The sequence below is a fragment of the Schistocerca nitens genome, chromosome 2 (genome assembly GCF_023898315.1).
Source record: "Schistocerca nitens isolate TAMUIC-IGC-003100 chromosome 2, iqSchNite1.1, whole genome shotgun sequence".
NCBI lineage: Eukaryota > Metazoa > Arthropoda > Insecta > Orthoptera > Acrididae > Schistocerca > Schistocerca nitens.
The window spans coordinates 1,053,314,028-1,053,335,233 of record NC_064615.1 but is presented as its reverse complement, the minus strand read 5'-3'; the positions used below and the strand labels follow the sequence as shown (position 1 = coordinate 1,053,335,233).

Sequence of the window (21,206 nt, the reverse complement as noted above, 5' to 3'; positions counted from 1 at the left end):
TCATGGTCAGACAGAGATTCCGAAATCAGATACTGGACTGTAAGGCGTACCCAGGAGCAGATATAGACTCAGATCACAATATAGTAGTGATAAAGAGTAGGCTGAAGTTCAAGACATTAGTCAGGAGGAATCAATACGCAAAGAAGTGGGATACGGAAGTACTAAGGAATGACGAGATACGTTTGAAGTTCTCTAACGCTATAGATACAGCAATAAGGAATAGCGCAGTAGGCAGTACAGTTGAAGAGGAATGGACATCTCTAAAAAGGGCCATCACAGAAGTTGGGAAGGAAAACATAGGTACAAAGAAGGTAGCTGCGAAGAAACCATGGGTAACAGAAGAAATACCTCAGTTGATTGCTGAAAGGAGGAAGTACAAACATGTTCCGGGAAAATCCGGAATACAGAAATACAAGTCGCTGAGGAATGAAATAAATAGGAAGTGCAGGGAAGCTAAGACGAAATGGCTGCAGGAAAAATGTGAAGACATCGAAAAAGATATGATTGTCGGAAGAACAGACTCAGCATACAGGAAAGTCAAAACAACCTTTGGTGACATTAAAAGCAACGGTGGTAACATTAAGAGTGCAACGGGAATTCCACTGTTAAATGCAGACCAGATAGGTGGAAAGAATACATTGAAAGCCTCTATGAGGGTGAATATTTGTCTGATGTGATAGAAGAAGAAACAGGAGTCGATTTAGAAGAGATAGGGGATCCAGTATTAGAATCGGAATTTAAAAGAGCTTTGGAGGACTTACGGTCAAATAAGGCAGAAGAGATAGATAACATCCCATCAGAATTTCTAAAATCATTGGGGGAAGTGGCAACAAAACGACTATTCGTGTTGGTGTGTAGAATATATGAGTCTGGCGACATACCATCTGACTTTCGGAAAAGCATCATCCACACAATTCCGAAGACTGCAAGAGCTGACAAGTGCGAGAATTATCGCACAATCAGCTTAACAGCTCATGCATCGAAGCTGCTTACAATAATCATATACAGAAGAATGGAAAAGAAAATTGAGAATGCGCTAGGTGACGATCAGTTTGGCTTTAGGAAAAGTAAAGGGACGAGAGAGGCAATTCTGACGTTACAGCTAATAATGGAAGAAAAGAAAAATCAAGACACTTTCATAGGATTTGTCGACCTGGAAAAAGCGTTCGACAATATAAAATGGTGCAAGCTGTTCGAGATTCTGAAAAAAGTAGGGGTAAGCTATAGGGAGAGACGGTTCATATACAATATGTACAACAACCAAGAGGGAATAATAAGAGTGGACGATCAAGAACGAAGTGCTCGTATTAAGAAGGGTGTAAGACAAGGCTGTAGCCTTTCGCCCCTACTCTTCAATCTGTACATCGAGGAAGCAATGATGGAAATAAAAGAAAGGTTCAGGAGTGGAATTAAAATACAAGGTGAAAGGATATCAATGATACGATTCGCTGATGACATTGCTATCCTGAGTGAAAGTGAAGAAGAATTAAATGATCTGCTGAACGGAATGAACAGTCTAATGAGTACACAGTATGGTTTGAGAGTAAATCGGAGAAAGACGAAGGTAATGAGAAGTAGTAGAAATGAGAACATCGAGAAACTTAACATCAGGATTGATGGTCACGAAGTCAATGAAGTTAAGGAATTCTGCTACCTAGGCAGTAAAATAACCAATGACGGACGGAGCAAGGAGGACATCAAAAGCAGACTCGCTATGGCAAAAAAGGCATTTCTGGCCAAGAGAAGTCTACTAACATCAAATACCGGCCTTAATTTGAGGAAGAAATTTCTGAGGATATACGTCTGGAGTACAGCATTGTATGGTAGTGAAACATGGACTGTGGGAAAACCGGAACAAGAGAATCGAAGCATTTGAGATGTGGTGCTATAGACGAATGTTGAAAATTAGGTGGACTGATAAGGTAAGGAATGAGGAGGTTCTACGCAGAATCGGAGAGGAAAGGAATATGTGGAAAACACTGATAAGGAGAAGGGACAGGATGATAGGACATCTGCTAAGACATGAGGGAATGACTTCCATGGTACTAGAGGGAGCTGTAGAGGGCAAAAACTGTAGAGGAAGACAGAGATTTGAATACGTCAAGCAAATAATTGAGGACGTAGGTTGCAAGTGCTACTCTGAGATGAAGAGGTTAGCACAGCAACGGAATTCATGGCGGGCCGCATCAAACCAGTCAGTAGACTGATGACCAAAAAAAAAAAAAAAGACCCGTCGTTTCTTCGCAGTTACCCTCCTTGTACCTACGGTTTCTTTCCCAATTTCTCTGATCACCTTTTTTATAGCTGTTCATTCCTCTTCAGCTGATCTGCCTACTGGGGTATTCACTATTGCAGTATCTGCAGCTCGATTTCCGTATCCCACATCATTGGGCATTAATAATTCCCAACTAGTCTCTTTAAAATTCAGCCTATTCTGCATCATTACTAAATTGTGATCTGAGTCCTTATCTGCACCTGGTGCCCCTTACAATCCAGTATCTGATTTCGGAATATCTGCCTGATCATAATGTAGTCTAAGTGAACTCTTCTCGTATCTCCCGGCCCATAGGCTAGAGAAGTTGGCTGCAAAGACAGGGTTTCAGTTTCCTCTAGATAAGTGAGTGTGTTCATTTTAATCGTCCTCGTCATATTTTTAATTTACTTGACTTGAATATGAGGGGCACCGTATTACATTTTAGAGACTCAGAGAGTTGACTCCAAGTTGTCGTGATTGTCACACCTGAGAGATATGAAAATTAGGGGTCTTTGGGAGCGGACAGGGCTCGTCTGCTCCAGTTTTGCTGCTCCAGTTTTGTCAGACTTTCATGCGTTCGCGGCTGAACTACGGGTGCATGGCATATGTATTGGCGAGGCCTTCCTTTTTGATGATCATTGACGTTGTCCAACATGAGAGCATTTTTCTGGCCATGGGTGCTTATAGGACCAGTCCCAAACCCAGTCTCTCAGCTGAGGCCAAGAAACAGCCATTCACCATCCGCCAGCAGCTCGTCATGGTGCAGCAGGCATGCTAAGTTCCTCATAGCTCCAACTTCACCTGTATGCCATACCGTTGCTCTTCCGCCTCTGGAACGCCTTTTATCCAACTGTCCACTACCGATAATGCCATCTGGGATTCACTTGCACTGTGTGCTGGGGTCACTTGGTGTGGAGCAGGTACAACCCCAAATCCAGGATTTTAACCGTCTGCTGTCCTGGTTACTGCCAACGCTCAGCGTCATTTTAGATTTAGTACAGTACAAGAGAGAGATTGCACTCCTGCTTCTATCTTCAGTGCGATATTTTCTGACATTTTATATGAGCGCCACAACTATGTAGCCTTCTTTACGGATGGGTCCAAACATGGGGACTCTGTTGGTTGCTCTGTCGTTCTCCCAGATCGTGTCCTCAAGACCTGACTGCCTCAAGAATTTATTTTCTTCGACCCAGAATTATATGCGATCTTGAAGGCACTGGAGGAGATGAGACGTTCTTCCAGTGCTAAGTTTCTTCTCTGTTCCGGTTCGCTGAGTGCCCTTCACTCTCTGAAACGTTTGTACCCAACGGATAAAGCAGTCCGTAATATCCAGGATGCCCTCCTCCAATTACAACGACTGGGGAAGGAGGTGTCTTTCTGCTGGGTACCAGGGCACATGGCATTGCGGGAAAGGAGAGGGTGGATCTAGTAGCCAAGGAGGCGTGACGTGATCTTCAGTTACTTCAGTGTGACATCCCCCTGCATGCTACCACCTCGCTGTTAAGGTACAAAGCCATGTGCTAAAAGGAAGACGAGTGACTAGAAGAGATAGACATTAAGCTCTCTGCAGCAAATCAACAATTAGACTGTTGCGCACCTCCTTCCAGCCACGTCGACGGGACGAGAGGTCCTTCTTACTCGTCTTCGCATAGGCCACAGCCCTATGACACATGGCTTCTTACTCTAGACAGAGTCCTCCAATGTGTGGTGCCTGTATCGTGCCGGTCACTGTGCACCACATTTTATTGGACTGTGTTTTATTTTCCGACCAGTGGGCCACGGCGAATTTGCCGACAGATCTGCCCCCTGTTTTAAGTAATTTTTGTGAAATGTCCAACATTCCTCCAAAGATTTTAAGGAGATGGTTTAACGAGTAAACAGGGTGACTGGCTGACCCAAGTTTTTTGTAAGTGGTCAGCCAGTCACATTTCCCTGCGCTTTTCTTTTAGCTCTCCTGTGTTGTGTTTTCTCTGTGTTTTAATTTCATTTGTAGCTAGTTCCCCTCTTTCTCAGTTGTTTTATGGCCTGTGAGATTGAGTGAGTGTGTGGTCATTTCGAGTGCATGAGTGGGTAACAGATTTAGAGTTTATCTCCACATTAGTTTGTTTTAATGAATGTAAGGGCGCTGATGACATCGCCGCTGGGCGCCTATAAGATCCAACAAAACACACACACACACACATAGATACACTGCCAGCAGGTCAGTATCAAAAACAGCTTCATTCAGTTAGTGCTAAGCGCTGCAATAACAGGCCACATAGGGGCATACGACACTTTGACAGACGAGGATAGTGATTTTGCTTTCAGCAGGTCACACACAGCAGGATGTTGACAACTGGTTACATGTCACTCAAAGTGGTATGTCTAAGACGTGGAGAAAGTACAGAGAGATGGGAAATGTGAACGATAGACCTCTCTGTGGTCGTCTTCGTATGACAACACCAATGAAGCATCCTTCCCATCAACTGTCGGCTCGCAGGCGTCCAACAACAACAGCCACAAATATTGGAAACGACTTCTCCTAGGAAAAGGGGATTCGTATCTCAGACCAAAAAGTGCGTAGAAGATTGCATCAGTGTGGTCTTCATTCCAGAAGACCAATGAGAAGTTTTGAACTGAACCAAAGGAGCCGATGCAATCGAAGGACCTGGGCTCTTGCACATCGACATTGGACCGTTCCAGTATGGACTAATGTCATGTTTGCTGAAGAAACCAGGGTTGGTTTGCGACTGGCCACTAGACGATTCGGGATTTGAAGAAAAGCTATACGACACCAGGAACGTCGATACTTTCAGGAAGTTCATCCATCTGCAGGTGGAAGTGTTTTGTTCTGGTCGGCAATAATGATAGGACGTTGGACCCCTCTAATTCCCATCTACAGAAATGTGATTGGTCCCCGTACTTCCAAGAGGTCCTAGAAAGGATTTCATGCCCCTAGAGACGTGATGTAGATGAGAAATTCATCCTAGTCGATGACAATGCAAGACCGCACCGTACTCTAGCAGTGTCACGGTCCCCATAGATGCAACATCAACCGAATGCATTGGCCAGCACAGTCCCTAAACATGAATGCAGTTGAGCAAGCATGGAACCTGTTAAAGATGGCCATTGCACTGCGTCCAAATCCACCTCACAATCTTCAGGACCTCCATGAAGCTTCCACTGAAGAGTGGGACATCATATCCCAAGATAAACTTGTTGGTCTCATCCAGAGCATGCCTCGCAGAGCGGAAGAGCTCATGCGAGTGCAGGGAGGTGAAGTCCCTACTAAAGACTGAAAATCATCATCATGAGACAGAGATTTTCATTGTTTTAGTTTTCAGGATGTACACTGAGAAGAGAGACTGCTTTGTTTTGTAATGATTTTTGGAACTAACCAAAATTGTTCTTGTTCTCAGGCGGAATTATGATTATTTTGTTAATAAAGTATTGTACAAACTTCAATGGGTGTACTGTAAGAATTCATTGTATTAAATTCTGTGAAATTCCAAACGTTTGTTGAGGTGTATATTAGACGTCTCCTCCTGCGCCTTACACCAATTGTTGGACGCTTTTGCTAAGTTACCTCTCTGGTGCCATTACTGTATGCTCATAAAGTCTGTATGTGGAGGATGGCAGCGCCCTCACACTTGATGTAACTGGTGGACGGTGGCAGTCGTTCCAGAGCCTTCGGCCCCTGCAGAGCGCGTGACGCAAGAGGAGCGGCTGGAGCTGCGCGACCTGCAGAGCTTCCGCAACTACAGCCTGGAGGTGCGGGCCTTCACCAGGAAGGGCGACGGCGTCGCCAGCCAGCCCGTCTTCTGCACCACTCTGGAGGACGGTAGGCGTCTCTAGCCTCACATTCCGCAGATGGAATCGTGGTGTTCCCCAAAATAATCCAATAAAATAAGTCTTCCTTAAAATAAAGCAGAGCCTCCACTTTCCCTGAGGATCAGACTGCTTAGTACCTTTATTATCATTACCTTCATTACTAATTCTATGTCATTCACCAGCCACCACTGGACAGACAGCGTCAAGATACAACATTATCAAAATACATGAATACAACTCTACTATGATATAATTTAATACCGCAACACATATTGAAGTTATAAATTAGATTACAATAATACCACAACAATAAAATACCGGGTGATCAAAAAGTCAGTATACATTTGAAAACTGAATAAACCACGGAATAATATAGATAGAGAGGTAAAAATTGACACACGTGCTTGGAATGACATAGGGTTTTATTAGAACCAAAGAATACAAAAGTTCAAAAAATGTCCGACAGATGGCGCTTCATCTTATCAGAATAGCAATAATTAGCATAACAAAGTAAGACAAAGCAAAGATGATGTACTTTACAGGAAATGCTCAATATGACCTCCATCATTCCTCAACAATAGCTGTAGTCGAGGAATCATGTTGTGGACAGCACTGTAAAGCATGTCCGGAGTTATGGTGAGGCACTGACGCCGGATGTTGTCTTTCAGCACCCCTAGAGATGTCGGTCGATCACGATAGACTTGCGACTTCAGGTAACCCCAAAGCCAATAATCGCACGGACTTAGGTCTGAGGACCTGGGAGGCCAACCATGACGAAAGTGGCGGCTGAGCACACGATCATCACCAAACGACGCGCGCAAGAGATCTTTCACGCGTCTAGAAATATGGGGTGAAGCGCCATCCTGCATAAACATCGTCCGTTCCAGCAGGTGCTTATCAGCCAGGCTGGGGATGATGCGATTCTGTAACATATCGGCGTACCTTTCACCCGTCACGGTAGCAGTTGCAAAACCAGAACCACGCATGTCCTCGAAGAAAAAAGGCCCGATAATGGTAGATGTGGTAAATCCAACCCATACCATGACTTTCTCGTCGTGCAATGGAGTTTCCACGACAGTTCTAGGTTTTTTGGCAGCCCAAATTCTGCAGTTGTGGGCGTTGACAGACCCTCGGAGAGTGAAATGAGTTTCGTCAGTCCACAACACGTTACTCAACCACTCGTCATCTTCCGCAATCTTTTGAAACGCCCACACTGCAAATGCCCTCCGCTTCACTAAAGCGCCAAGTAACAGTTCATGATACCGATGGATTTTTTACGTATAGCATCGGAGGGTACGCCTCAGTGCCAACCAAACGGTAGTGTACGGAATGCCGGTGCGACGGGCGACTGCACGAGCGCTGACTTCCCCGTGCATAGACGAACCCGCTACAGTCTCCATTTCTTCCTGAACTGTCTCAGCAGCATTACGCCTTGTGCTCGGTCGGCCACTACGGGGTCTATCGTCCAAACAACCCGTGGCTTCGAACTTCGAAATCATTCTCGCCACAGCTTCATTTGTCAACGGACCTTTACCCGTTCGAATCCCCTTCCTATGGCGATGCTGATCTAGCACGTTCCCCATTCTGATAATACAGCTTCACTAAAAGCGCCTTTTCAGCTAACGTCAACATGCTGCGACTGCTGGCGCATCTGATTCTCTCTCTCATTACAGCTCATTTTCTACACGATTGTCATGCGCAGTCACTGACGTTTTGCTGTCCAGCGCCATCTGTCCGACATTTTGTGAACTTTGTTTTTTTGTTTTTTTTTTTTTTTGCTCTAATAAAACCCCATGTCATTCCAAGCATGTGTGTCAATTTTTACCTCTCTATCTACATTATTCCGTGATTTATTCAGTTTTAAAATTTATACTGACTTTTTGATCACCCAGTACATAAATACAACTCTACTATGATAGTCATTTAATACCGTAACACATATTTAAGTTAAAAATTAGATTACAATAATATCACAACAATAAAATAGATACAAGTATATAATGAAATTAAATATAACGGTTGCTGTTGGAATCATGGAACTGAGCTGCAGCTCAAGTAAACACTATGCTATTACTAGAGAAGAATTCTTCAATATTGTAGAAGGGTTACTCTTTTAGCTTACACAAAATAGTAGTTTTAAACTCTCCCATGGTAAAGACTGAATGTGACCAGGTAGAGCATTAAACAATTTTAGGGCCACCATTGGGAAGCGGTTTTGAGTCTTTGCTAATCGACACCTTGGCATGTCGATACTGTATTTGTTGCGAGTGCTGTATCTGTGAACTTTATTTCTCTTTCTGTAGACATCATGGTTTCTCTTTATATGGAAGAGGCAGTTCGATATATACTGGCTGTAAACAGTCAGAACTCCTAACCTGGTGAAAATTGGTTTACAGTGGTCTGTTTCTTTGCCTGAAGTAATGATCCTCATTGCTTTCTTTTGCAGTAAAAACACTTTCTTGCAGCCTGCAGAATGACCCCAAACAACAGCCCATAACTGATGTGGCTCTGGAACATTGCAAAGTACACAGTTAGCAGTTACTGTTCTGGTACTATACTTTTCAGTTTCCTCAAGAGGTACAGTACCCGTGAAAGTTTGGAACATACATGTTTGGTGTGCTGTTACCAGGATAATTTGGTATCAGTGAGGAAGCCCAGAAGTTTAACATCTGCTGCGTTACCCAGTGCCCCGGTATTGCTGAGGCTGTGTATCATCCTTTGAGTTTTTTCTTCACTAATTTTCATTTTGTTCATGATAAACCAGGCCTTAGCCTCACTGAACTAGACTTCTGCTTGTTGGACAGCCTGTGCAACATTCTCTCCTTTTGAGAACAAGGTTGTATCATCCGCAAACTGCAATGTGTGCCCATTGGAGCCTATGTCGTTTACGAAGATAAACAACAGCAGGGGCCCTGTTACCGATCCCTGTGGCACACCATGCTGTAGCTTCTTCTCTCCTGAATCAGCTGCTTGCACGGAGACAATCTGTCGTCTGTTTCTCTGGTAGGATTGAAGAGTTTGCAGGACATATCTCCCTAAACCATAAAAAATGTATGTGAAATGTTATGGGACTTAACTGCTAAGGTCATCAGTTCCGAAACTTACACACTACTTAACCTAAATTATCCTAAGGACACACACACACACACCCATGCCCGAGGGAGAACTCGGACCTCCGCCGGGACCAGTCGCACAGTCCATGGCTGCAGCGCCTTAAACTGCTCGGCCCCTAAACCATATGTTTTTAGCTTTCTGAGCAGGGCCTTATGTGGGATGCAGCCAAATGCCTTAGTAAGGTCACAGAGTACTCTATGACTAGTGCTATACACTCTTTGCCTTCAAAACCCTGACTTCTGTTTGTAACTAAGTCAAGTACAGCTGTTGTTGTTGACCTGCCCTTACGAAAGCCATGCGATGCATCATAAAAGAGACTATATTCTTCAAAGTAACTTAATAGCTGTTCTTTCATTATCGACTCCATCACCTTCGCTAGTACTGGTATTATAGATATGGGCCTGTAGCTTGACATTTCATGTGGACTGCCTTTTTTGTAAACAAGCACTGTGCGTGCTACTTTCAGGAAGTCTGGAAATTCGCCTGCACGGAGACTTTTATTTATTACTACTGTTAATGGTTGTGCAATTTCACTGATTATAGTTTTCACATAGTACAGGACGTGCCATAAATATCAGGGCTCCCTGAAGATTTGTAGCTCTTTACAAATTTTATTATTTCTTTCTTATACACTCTCTTCCACATTATTATGCTGCACTTATTCTCAAATTTCACAGCAGCTGCAGGATCTATTCCAAAGCCAGGAATTTCATCTACTGTGTTTTCCACTATTTTTTATAAAATAATAATTAAACTCATCTGGACTGCAAGAATTAGAGCAAGAGGTGGGCTTTTTCCTGTGCTTTACACGCCCTTAAAAATGAACAATGGTTAACTAACTGGCAAAAACTGGTAACATACTTTTAGCAGCTGTTGTACTTACGCAATAATAACAATCTTTCGGTGGCAGTGCAAGCACATCCTGGCATGTGCGGTCACGACACTCGTTGCTGTGAAAGTTGTCGTCCTCTTGACATTTGTAGCGACACTAGCGCTCCCAACGCCGAGAAAGCCATTCGTTTTCTATGTGCCATAAGATTACTGTTTTTTAAAATTTATTTTCTGCTTAATTTGCGAAATAATTATTCTGTTTCTGAATCGTAAGCGTTAGTAAAAATCAAGAGATCTGAATAATCGTAAAATAAATGTAAACGGAGCCAAAACTCCTGAACGAAATGACGTAAGCTAAAATGTCTTCATGAAGAAATACTCTCGAAATTGCAAATAATTGCAAAATATCGCACTGAAATCAATCTCTATGATTCTTACCTTACCTTTTTCGATCGTCCTATCCAGTTAACCAACACATTAAAATACCTCTAATACTTGATCGCCGACTAACATGGAAGCCACATCTACTAACCATGGAACAGAAGACCCACAATAGACTAGTTATTGAAACTACTAACAGACCGAACATGGGAACTGCACTGTTCTGCAAATGTTGCATTGACTACCGCTCTTCCCTCCTTTTATCTCGCACTACAGATCCTCGAACACCACGCACTCCGCCTAGCTTTTCGAATCCTCTTACCGTCCCACACCATCATCTTCCACCAACGTATAAAATTCCCCCTCCCCCCCCCCCCGTCCTATTCTACCCTGAAAACCTCCGACTATCCTACATTACCCGAAAACTCGACACTACCCACCCCCTAGTTTTCTCGCTGCTCACTGCTCCTGGTAACCTGCCTCGCCTCTACCACCACATTCCTCCAACACAACACCTCCACACTCTCCACATCCTCTTCCAACGAAACTATAATCGCCTTCCCTTACCCGACCATGAAATCCGCCCTGATGTATACCAGATCTAAAGGAATCCTCCCCACCTCCCCTCAATCAGGGCTCCCTTCCTCTTCACTCCTCTACACCCACATCATAAGGACTAGTCCGGAACAGCAGCCCTTTCCCTCTCCCGAATTCCTCCTCCCAACATCCGTCCACACAAACTCCCCTTTACGCACTATACCAACTGTTATATTTCTGGACACTCCCTCTTCTGGCAGTCCAGGCCCCCTCCTCACTGCATTTATCTATGTCTCTATCTTAATCGGTCAACACACTTGCGTTTTACTTTTTTTACTTTTGCAACTGCCCCTCTGTCTTAACTTTTGTGAGACATTCACTTACCATTCCATCTGTGTCACTCGTTTAATTAATCAACTAAACGACCTTCTAGATTTTAAATTATTCAACTGAATAAATGTCTTTTTCTAATGTAAACATTCATTTTATCAACCGCCGGGTCCAATTTTGTAATATGTTTTAAAATTTTTACTCTTATAGGGCTGAAAATACCCCCCCCCCCCCAACACCTGTTTGTCATCTAGCCGAATAGTCAAATCTACCAGAAATGCCTTCCTGTTGGTATCGTCAACTTATAGCACAGATTTTGCTTTCGATACCATGAACGATTTGATTGCATTAATTATGCTATAAAATCTGTTTAATATCTGGCCTCGACTGTACGATGTCACCATACACAATATTCAAACTCCTGCTGAATTCCTGGAATCGGCGATGATTCAGTCCCCTGGTTCCTAAAAAATTCACAGTCTTCACAACGATTACCATAACTTTATTCATTTTAAAACTTTTCCGCACTAATTTTCTTAGTGTATTATGCAATGGTGTTGCATCAAATAAGAGTTTCCGACTCCTATTATTCCTATAAGCCCTTCTGTTACAGGTATAAGAGCCGGGGCATAGCCCGATCTCTAACTTTAACCGATTTGCGGTGATCAAAACTACGGTGAAAAGAGGTTCTTTATTACATCTGAACATAAATGACACGAAATTCCTTTGTATTACGAAAAACGAATTTCTCTGTCCCTAGTTTCCCAGTTGCAGCTGAAGCAGCCGTGAGATAAAAAAACAACACGTCTGACGGATTGGCTTGTTATAAGAACGAGACTCCGATAGTTCAACCACAGCACGGGCAGCAATGTTAAAAACGGATGGACCAGTGAGAGAATAGCATCGTGTGGTGCGAGTTTCAAACTGAAAATGTTCAACATGGAATTTTATGTAAATTTATTATTATTTAATTATTATTTTTCTTTTTCATCGATCGTGTGACAGATGTCACCTCTGGCGCCACTTTCATTCTTGCTTTGAACTGCATGCGGTCCGCTGGCCGCGGGATGGACAACCCTGCTATGAAGGAGACAGAGAGCAGAACGTAATTTTATACCCACACCGAAGCTCTTTTGTATATCCGAGTACCATTCCAATTTTGAAACTAACAAATCAATAGACGAAATTAACGCTTTGTTGAAAAACAAACGAGGTGGCGCAGTGGGTTTCTTGCTCGAGATGTCGGCGGTCTAAATCCCCGTCTGACCAGCCAGATTTACGTTTATCGTGGCGTTCCTGAATCTCTTAAGGCTAATGAAGGGCTGCTTCCTTCGAAAGGCCATTGCGATCTTTCTTCCCCATCCTTCCTCAGTCCGAGCTAATGCTCTGTCTCTAATGACCTCATCGTCGACGAGAAGTTAAACTCCCTTCGTTTCTCTCACTGAAAACTGTAACCGGTATGGTAAAGAAATAAACTGACGATAAGGACAGTACATGAATGACCGATTGATAGTGTAAATTCTTATCTTTCGTTTTAATCCAGAACGACCTTCATTATTTAATGCCTTTTCCGGATACATGTTAGTAAATATTCTATATAATTCACTGGTCGTATTCTGAAACTGCTCAAGGCAAACTTCTATCTGTATATGTAAGTTAAGCATCATATGTACCATTCTCGACAATATATTAGGTTGGTGCATACGTTCGTAGCGTTTTTGTTTACCATGTCCAGTTGCTATGGGTTTATTTATCGATAGCCATTTTTATTTGTAGTTCACTGATGCTTTTTGAGTTACATGTTGTCATACTGTCATTTGGTGACAGTGAGTGGAGCTGTACACGCTAGAAAATGGAGTGCCAAGTGGAGAAATCTGAACGTTTCCGACACATTCTTCTGTTTGAGTTCAACAGAGAGGTGGCAGCAGCGCAGGCAGCCAGGGACATGTGCGCCGCTAATGGGGATATTGTCATTGGATAGAGCACGGCGAGAAAATGATTTGCTCGTTTTAAGGAGGATCATTTTGACATTAGTGACCCTTCACGTTCGTGAAGACCTTAAAGGTTTGAATTAATCCACAATGATCCACGTCGATGTACTCGAGAACTGGTAAATGTGATGAACGGTGGTGGTTACACCATCGTGCGACATTCGCATGCAATGTCAAAGATTCGAAAATTTATGGGTACTGCATGCGATAAGGCAAAATCACAGAAATCAGTGGGTGGCCATTTATTCACCTCTGCTTGGTCATTATCAGTTGGCTCCTGAACAGCACCGACCATTCCTAACCTTTATCGTTACTGGTGATGATAAATAATGTGTTTATGCTAACACAAGGAAAAGGAAAAGGAAAAGGAAGGAATGTACGAATCCAACCATGCAGAAATTCCCCGTACAAAGACCTGCGCGCATCCACAAAAGGTAATGTTACGTATCTGGTGGAACAGTGGCGGTGTGGTGTGCTATGAACTGATTCCCCGAGGTGTAACCATCACTGCTGAAATTTATTGACAACGACTGAGACGTCCTGCAGGTGCAATCGGAGAACAACAACCAGAAATGTTGCGTGAGGTGATGCTACTCCGCAATAATGCTCTCCTGCATTCTGCTAGACTGACAAAAAAACACTGTCTGCAGTGGGAAATTATGCGCCCACCTCATTCACCTGATCTTGCGCTCTCAGATTTCCCCCTTTTCCGCTCTAGGTCAAACAATCTTTAAGAACTACCTTTCCGGCTGAAAATGGACGCCGAACATGGCTCGACGAGTTTTTCGCCTCAAAACCACGTGATTTCTGCAGCTGCGGAAACGAAAAGTTACTCCAGCGTTGGAAGACTAGTAAAAAGTGTAGGAAAATATATTACTGATTATTAAAGTCTCTGTTACGTGTATCTGTTGTGTACTAAAAACTTATGCACCTACCTAATACACTACTGGCCATTAAAATTGCTACACCAAGAAGAAATGCAGATGATAAACGCGCATTCATTGGACAAATATATTATATTACAACTGACATGTGATTACATTTTGACGCAATTTGGGTCCATAGATCCTGAGAAATCAGTGCCCGGAACAACCACCTTTCGCCGTAATAACGGCCTTGATGCGCCTGGGCATTGAGTCAAACAGAGCTTGGATGGCGTTTACAGGTACAGCTGCCCATGCAGCTTCAACACGATGCCACAGTTAGTCAAGAGTAGTGACTGGCCTATTGCGACGAGCCAGTTGCTCCACCACCATTGACCAGATGTTTTCAGTTGGTGAGAGATCTGGAGAATGTGCTGGCCAGGGCAGCATTCGAACATTTTCTGTATCCTGACCCGTACAGGACCTGCAACATGCGGTCGTGCATTATACTGCTGAAATGTAGGGTTTCGCAGGGGTCGAATGAAGGGTAGAGCCACGGGCCATAACACATCTGAAATGTAACGTCCACTGTTAAGAGTGCCGTCAATGCGAACAAGAGGTGACCGAGACGTGTAACCAATGGCACCCATACCATCACGCCGGGTGATACGCCAGTATGGCGATGACGAATACATGCTTCCAATCTGCCTTCACCGCATTGTCGCCAAACACGGGTACGACCATCATGATGCTGTAAACAGAACCTGGGTTCATGCGAAAAAATGACGTTTTGCCATTCGTGCACCCAGGTGCGTCGTTGAGTACACCATCGCAGGCGCTCCTGTCTGTGATGCAGCGTCAAGGGTAACCGCAGCCATGGTCTCCGAGCTGATAGCCCATGCTGCTGCAAACGTCGTCAAACTGTTCGTGCAGATGGTGGTTGTCTTGCAAACGTCCCCATCTGTTGACTCAGGGATCGAGACGTGGCTGCACGATCCGTTACAGCTATGCGGATAAGATGCCTGTCATCGCGACTGCTACTGATACGAGGCCGTTGGGATCCAGCAGGCGTTCCGTATTACCCTCCTGAACCCACCGATTCCATATTCTGCTAACAGTCGTTGGATATCGACCAACGCGAGCAGCAATGTCGCGATACGATAAACCGCGATCGCTACAATCCGACCTCTATCAAAGTCGAAAACGTTATGGTACGCATTTCTCCTCCTTACACGAGGCATCACAACAACGTTTCACCAGGCAACGCCGGTCAACTGCTGTTTGTGTTTGAGAAATCGATTGGAAACTTTCCTCATGTCAGCACGTTGTAGGTGTCGCCACGGCGCAAACCTTGTTTGAATGCTCTGAAAAGCTAATCATTTGCATATCACAGCATCTTCTTTCTGTTGGTTAAATTTAACGTATGTAGCACGTCATCTTCGTGGTGTAGCAATTTTAATGGTGAGTAGTGTATATGCTTCCCATGAGCTCCTTCGTGCGATGGGCTCTCAGGCAAAACTGTTCTATAAAGCATGTGTGTCTAATTTGTCAAGACGATAAAGATAATAAATACAAATGAATATTTAAGAGCAAAACTGGTCTACAAAATATATTGATTGAGTTATTAAAGTGATTTTCAATATTTACTGCTTCTCTCTAAAAGGGATGTTTGTAGTTTTCCTGTCTGAAAAAAAGAAGCACCCAGAATGGCAGGAAGAAACTAAAGGAAATTTTAGGGTCTGAAAAGCTACTTGATGTTATTTTAGTGATTATAAAATCGAGTTAAATTTACAAAGAACTTGGCTGTATAGTCAACTTATCAGTATGTTGCACCCCCTGTGGCCTGGAAGCATGCTCTGATTCGGTTGGGAAGGATGTCACAAAGTTGTTGTATCTTGTCCTGAGGCAAGCTGACCCCAATCCTTAGCCCTTGATACCCTTCATACTGGCATTAAGGTGGAGTTGACGTCCTATCAGATCCCACGAATGTTCTGTCTGGGACAGATGTGGTGATTTCACTTGTCACGGGAGTACCTCAGCATCATGCACACAGTTCTTAGCGAGACGCATCATCTGTGGACAAGCATTGTCCTGTTGAAAAATGTCACCACGATACTTCCGCTTCAGACTTAACATTTAAGAGCGCAGGACGTCGGTGACGTATCGCTGCATCGTCAGAGTTCCCTCAGTCATTATCAACCCATTACCTGATGTCATGCCCGATGGCTTCCACACCATAACTTCAGAAGTAAAGCCCCTAATTGTTTTTGCTCCCTAAAACAAAACAAAACCGGAGCAAAGCCGCGGTGCCTCTCCAAAACATAGGAAGAAAGGGACTTCTCCTCACGTCATCCAGCCATCCAGTGTAGTGCAGAACCGCGATGAACCGCTGAACACAATGCGACGCCATCAATCAGTAGTCCTTGCTTTCCGGTCACAGCACCACTCAATACGAAGCCACTTGTGTTGTGCTGTTAACTGCAGTCTATTCATGGGACGGTAATTGAATAGTCGGGTTGCTGTTAGTCACCCATCTACAGTGTGGGATGACACAGAATTTTGCAGGGGTTCTATTATTTGTTCTCTGATGGCAGACACAGATATCAAGGTGTTATAGTGTGCTTGGGACAGAATACGGCAATCCTCCGTTGTGGTGGTCAGCCGTGGTCAACCGGAGCCTTAAGTCTACCCTCTAGATCCCATGCAGTCCAACACCAGACCACTGCCACATTTGAATGTCCCACAAATCTGGATGTTGCAAGGTTCAGCCTTCCAGCGAAATGGAGACACACAATGAGGTCTCATTCAAACTCTGTCTGTTGCTGTTAACGCTTTCTCTCACTAGTATACTGCATCTCTGTGACCTTCACATTAATCGCTCAACAGCTGACGGAGTTCATGCCCCTTACATACCCTACCAGGACTATATATGAACAACGCTAATGCACTCTGGCATCCGCTCTATCTGTCATAGAGAATTACTAACTCTAATCACTTACATAAGCCCCGATGGTGCGCACGTCTGCAGAGTCACAGTGGCATGCGACCAATTCCTCTGGGTGCTTCACTTTTTGGTCAGATAGCCCATTTTGAAGTTTTGTGTAGTAATTCCTGATGTTCTAATTAAGTACTTCAGGTTTCAAAATAATGTATTTCATTTAGTTAACGATATTTGAATAGAAATATGGAAAAGTAACCATTGGTTCAACATCTATTTTATCGAAAAATTGAGTTGAATTGATAGAGCGACACACATATGTGAAATCTCCTAAACGCAGCGAAACAATTATTGAATGGTTATAAATAAAATGTAACTACTCACGGAGATCCATCGTGGGCAGTAATTATTGTATGACAGCGAAAGTTGGTAGATAAGCTAATTCGTTAATACAGAACCGATTTACGCTGGAAAAAGTTTACTTCCAGTTTTTGCTACGAGGCGCAAATCCGCCGCTGTACACTGTTTCTGTCATGGTATGACATCCACACTGTCATTCTGACTAGCCATAACATGATTGAACGGTGCGGCTATCGTGAAACTGTTTTATGTGAACGGCAGGAATTGCAGTGCTGAATTGAGAGAGGACCGCTGATTAAAAGGTCTTGAGAGAGGCCCGATCTCATTAAATGGTTTAAAGAAGACGACAAAGACATTCGAAAACACGGATGATCTTGGTGCGGCATCCGCAAGGGGATGGCGTCCTACCCTAGAGGAAGTCATGCTGTGCCCTGGGTAGTGCAAACGCTCGTTAAGTGTCATGAGAATTGTCCATGCAGTGGTCGAGAGAACGGAAAGTTTTGCGGTCAAGTTTACACTCGTACCCGCACAAGAACTAGACGCTGCAGCAACTGATACCACACGATCCGCAGCAACGTTCTGAATTTTCTATCCGATGAAATAAAATGATTGTATGCCTCTGATGGCTTGGGGTTCCTACTTAGAGATGTTCGACCGCCAAGTTGCTAGTTTTTTCAGTTGACGACACGTTGGGTGACTTGCATGTCTATAATGATGGTTCAAAATGGTTCAGATGGCTCTGAGCACTATGGGACTTAACATCTGAGGTCATCAGTCCCCTAGAACTTAGAACTACTTAAACCTAACTAACCTAAGGACATCACACACATCCATCCCCGAGCCAGGATTCGAACCTGCGACCGTAGCGGTCGCGCGGTTCCAGACTGAAGCGCCTAGAACCGCTCGGCCACTCCGGCCGGCCGATAATGTTGAAATGATGATAACAACACAGTAACCAGTTCCCTAGTGAAGAAACTCTCCGACCCAGCTTGGAATCGAACCCGGGCCTGCTGCATGGCAGTCAGACGCACTCAGCTAAGAAGGCGGACCGCTATTCGGTTTCTGGCAAGGCTCGAAGTTGATGATACGTGGCCAGTCAATATTCTACGGAGTGACGAGACAGGTTTCACACTACAGGGTGCAGTGAACACACAGAACTGGCAAATATGGTGTACTGTTAAAACGCGTGTTGTGCACGGAAGTACTGTTGTACTCGCAGTATGTGACTATGTGATATGAATTCATCAGCAATTTTATCCTCGGTCTGTTCTTCTTTGAAGAAAATACATACGGAGGGCCTGTCACGTGTACCGCGACGTCTGAACATTATCGAGACTTCCTTGTACAGCATGTGACTCCTGCTTTGGAAGAGCGCAATGTGTGATCACCACTGTTTGCATGCAAGATGGGGTCACTCACCCAGTGAAAGATCTGCTTACTGTCATGTTCCACGAACGTGATATCTCCAGAGTAGTGTAGGCGCATATCCTACATGATCTCCTGATCTGAAACCATCTGACATTTGGGTCTAGGGTTATGTAACTGAAAGCGTTCAACAGGGAAACGTTCGGTTCCCACCTAATCTGAAGACCAATACACAGGAATACGTTGCTGAGATTCCATCGGATTTTCTGCAAGCGGCTGCTGAGTTTGTCGTTTTACAGATGCAGCACCTCGTCGACATACTGACAAATTGTGTAAGCGTCGATCAATAATAAAATCTACATTATGCCTTTCTCATGTGTTTGATCTTTCCGGTCCTAATTCATTACATATGGAAACGTCTTTATACGTCTTTAATACATCCACAGCGCCAGTCTCAAGTCTGGTGTTCAAAATGGAACCTTTTTCCCCAGCGTGAGTCGGTTCCACACTAACGCATTAGCATGTCTAACAATTTTCGCTGACATATGATAATTAAAGCCCACACTGGACCTCTCTGAGCACCTACACTTTAATTATAACCACCCTGTATATTCCACTGACAGATATTCCTGATAACATTGCATTCGTTACCAATGTTTGTTTTTCACACTTCGAAATAACGTACATTGAAAAATTTGTAATACTTGTTTCACTTATTTTGTATACCAAGCTACACATAAATTTTCGTCTTGTCTTCACTTTCAGCTTCATGATGAAACCTGACTCAAAATCCTTTTTTGCAGTTCCAGGAGAACCAGCTGACATCAAAGCGCTTGTTATGGATTCACAGACGATCCTGATTTCATGGAGGCCACCAAAATATCCCAATGGAAGACTGACAAAGTACAAAGTCTACATTAGATCGCTCGATGGATTTGGTTTGGTATGTGATGTTTAAAATATTTGTTCTTGGCTATAGTAATTATATAAGTAATAGTAATTACGTGAACTCTCTCTCTTTCCCTCTCTCTCTCTCTCTCTCTCTCTCTCTCTCTCTCACACACACACACACACACACACACACACACACGCAGAGAGAGAGAGAGAGAGAGAGAGAGAGAGAGAGAGAGAGAGGGGGGGGGGGGAGAGTGAGAGAGTGAGTGAGAGAGAGAGAGAGAGAGAGAGAGAGAGAGAGAGAGTTGGAAGGGAGGCGCGGTGGAGCGTGGGGTTGGGGCGTTGGAGGCAGGCAAGAGGGAGACATACCTGTAGCTAAAAACGATGGATGTAATTTTCTGATGCCATATTAGATGTAAGGAAATATTCCGTCATCAAGATGTTGGACACCTAGTGACACCTAGTGATGCATTTTACGACTGCATCAGCGTCCTCTTCTTATCCAGCTACTGTTCTATTACAGAAAAGATACGCTGGAGGGGTCACCCTATGTTTTAGCCTACGCCAAGCCATATCATATAATGAATCTTTCATTGACTGGGAATTGCTTCAGGTTATTGCCTCATCTCACGATTGATCTCCAGGCCGTGATGAAATTCACAATCAGATGATCCAGCACCTGAATGTTACTCAATGACTACATCTACTCATGGCCTTCAATCATATTTGGTTCGTAGATGGCGAGACAGTATCCCCTTCACAATCCTTAAGTCAGGTAAGAACCCAACGTGCGTCGACAGTTACCGACTGCTTGACCCCACCAACGTGCTTTGCAAACTGCTTGAACGGATGGTTGCCCAGACGGTAATCGTATTTTTTTGCAAGTCTCAAAAATCCTCGAGAAAATAGACTTAACAGTTTTCGTAGCATCTTTAATCCGCTAAAGCAAAGTGATTTTCCTTAACAGTCTGCGCGGTGCTGTGGTCGAATTCTTTCATGTATTGCGCAGGGCCAGGTCTCAGCTGCCGGCTCTGGTGAAATTTTTAACAAAATCGCATGTTTTACAAGCATTTTTGTGAAGCATAAATGCATAAAGACGAAAAGGAAATTAATTTGTAATCTTTCCTTATAATTAAGCAATCTTTATTAACTACCTTTTATAAAAGATGAGTAATTAAGAATTATTACATCCGTTCAAAACTGGATTTTTTTGTGCGATATGTAATTAAAAACAAGAAGTCGTGCGAACCAAAATTAGGCTTAACCAGCGATTACCAGTCTCGAGCGCTATCGATTTTTTCCGTCTTAATGTATCTAACGCTTCACTGGTATTCTCGTAGAAGATGCACCAATGTTTAAAAATTTGGATCCAGTGGGAATGGAACCGACGCCCCCAGGTTAGCAAGCGAGCAGGATATCGGAGAAGCACGGTGACTGTCAAAAAACCGACCTTATTTTAGTACGTACATTAAAGACGCTCGGAAAACTTGAAAGTAGATTTTCTCGACAATTTTTGATAATAATTGCATCGAACTGCC

The 21,206-nt window shown here is 43.7% G+C and overlaps 1 protein-coding gene across 1 annotated transcript in view; it reads left to right on the top strand.

The window, feature by feature from the left end:
• The window catches only part of LOC126235534 (Down syndrome cell adhesion molecule-like protein 1), a 210,247-nt gene that overhangs the window by 57,276 nt on the left and 131,765 nt on the right, over nt 1–21,206 (top strand). Inside the window, exons 5-6 of the mRNA XM_049944253.1 lie at nt 5,910–6,074; nt 19,578–19,717. Of these exons, the coding sequence (XP_049800210.1) occupies nt 5,910–6,074; nt 19,578–19,717 (305 nt within the window). The remainder of the gene's footprint in view (nt 1–5,909; nt 6,075–19,577; nt 19,718–21,206) is intronic.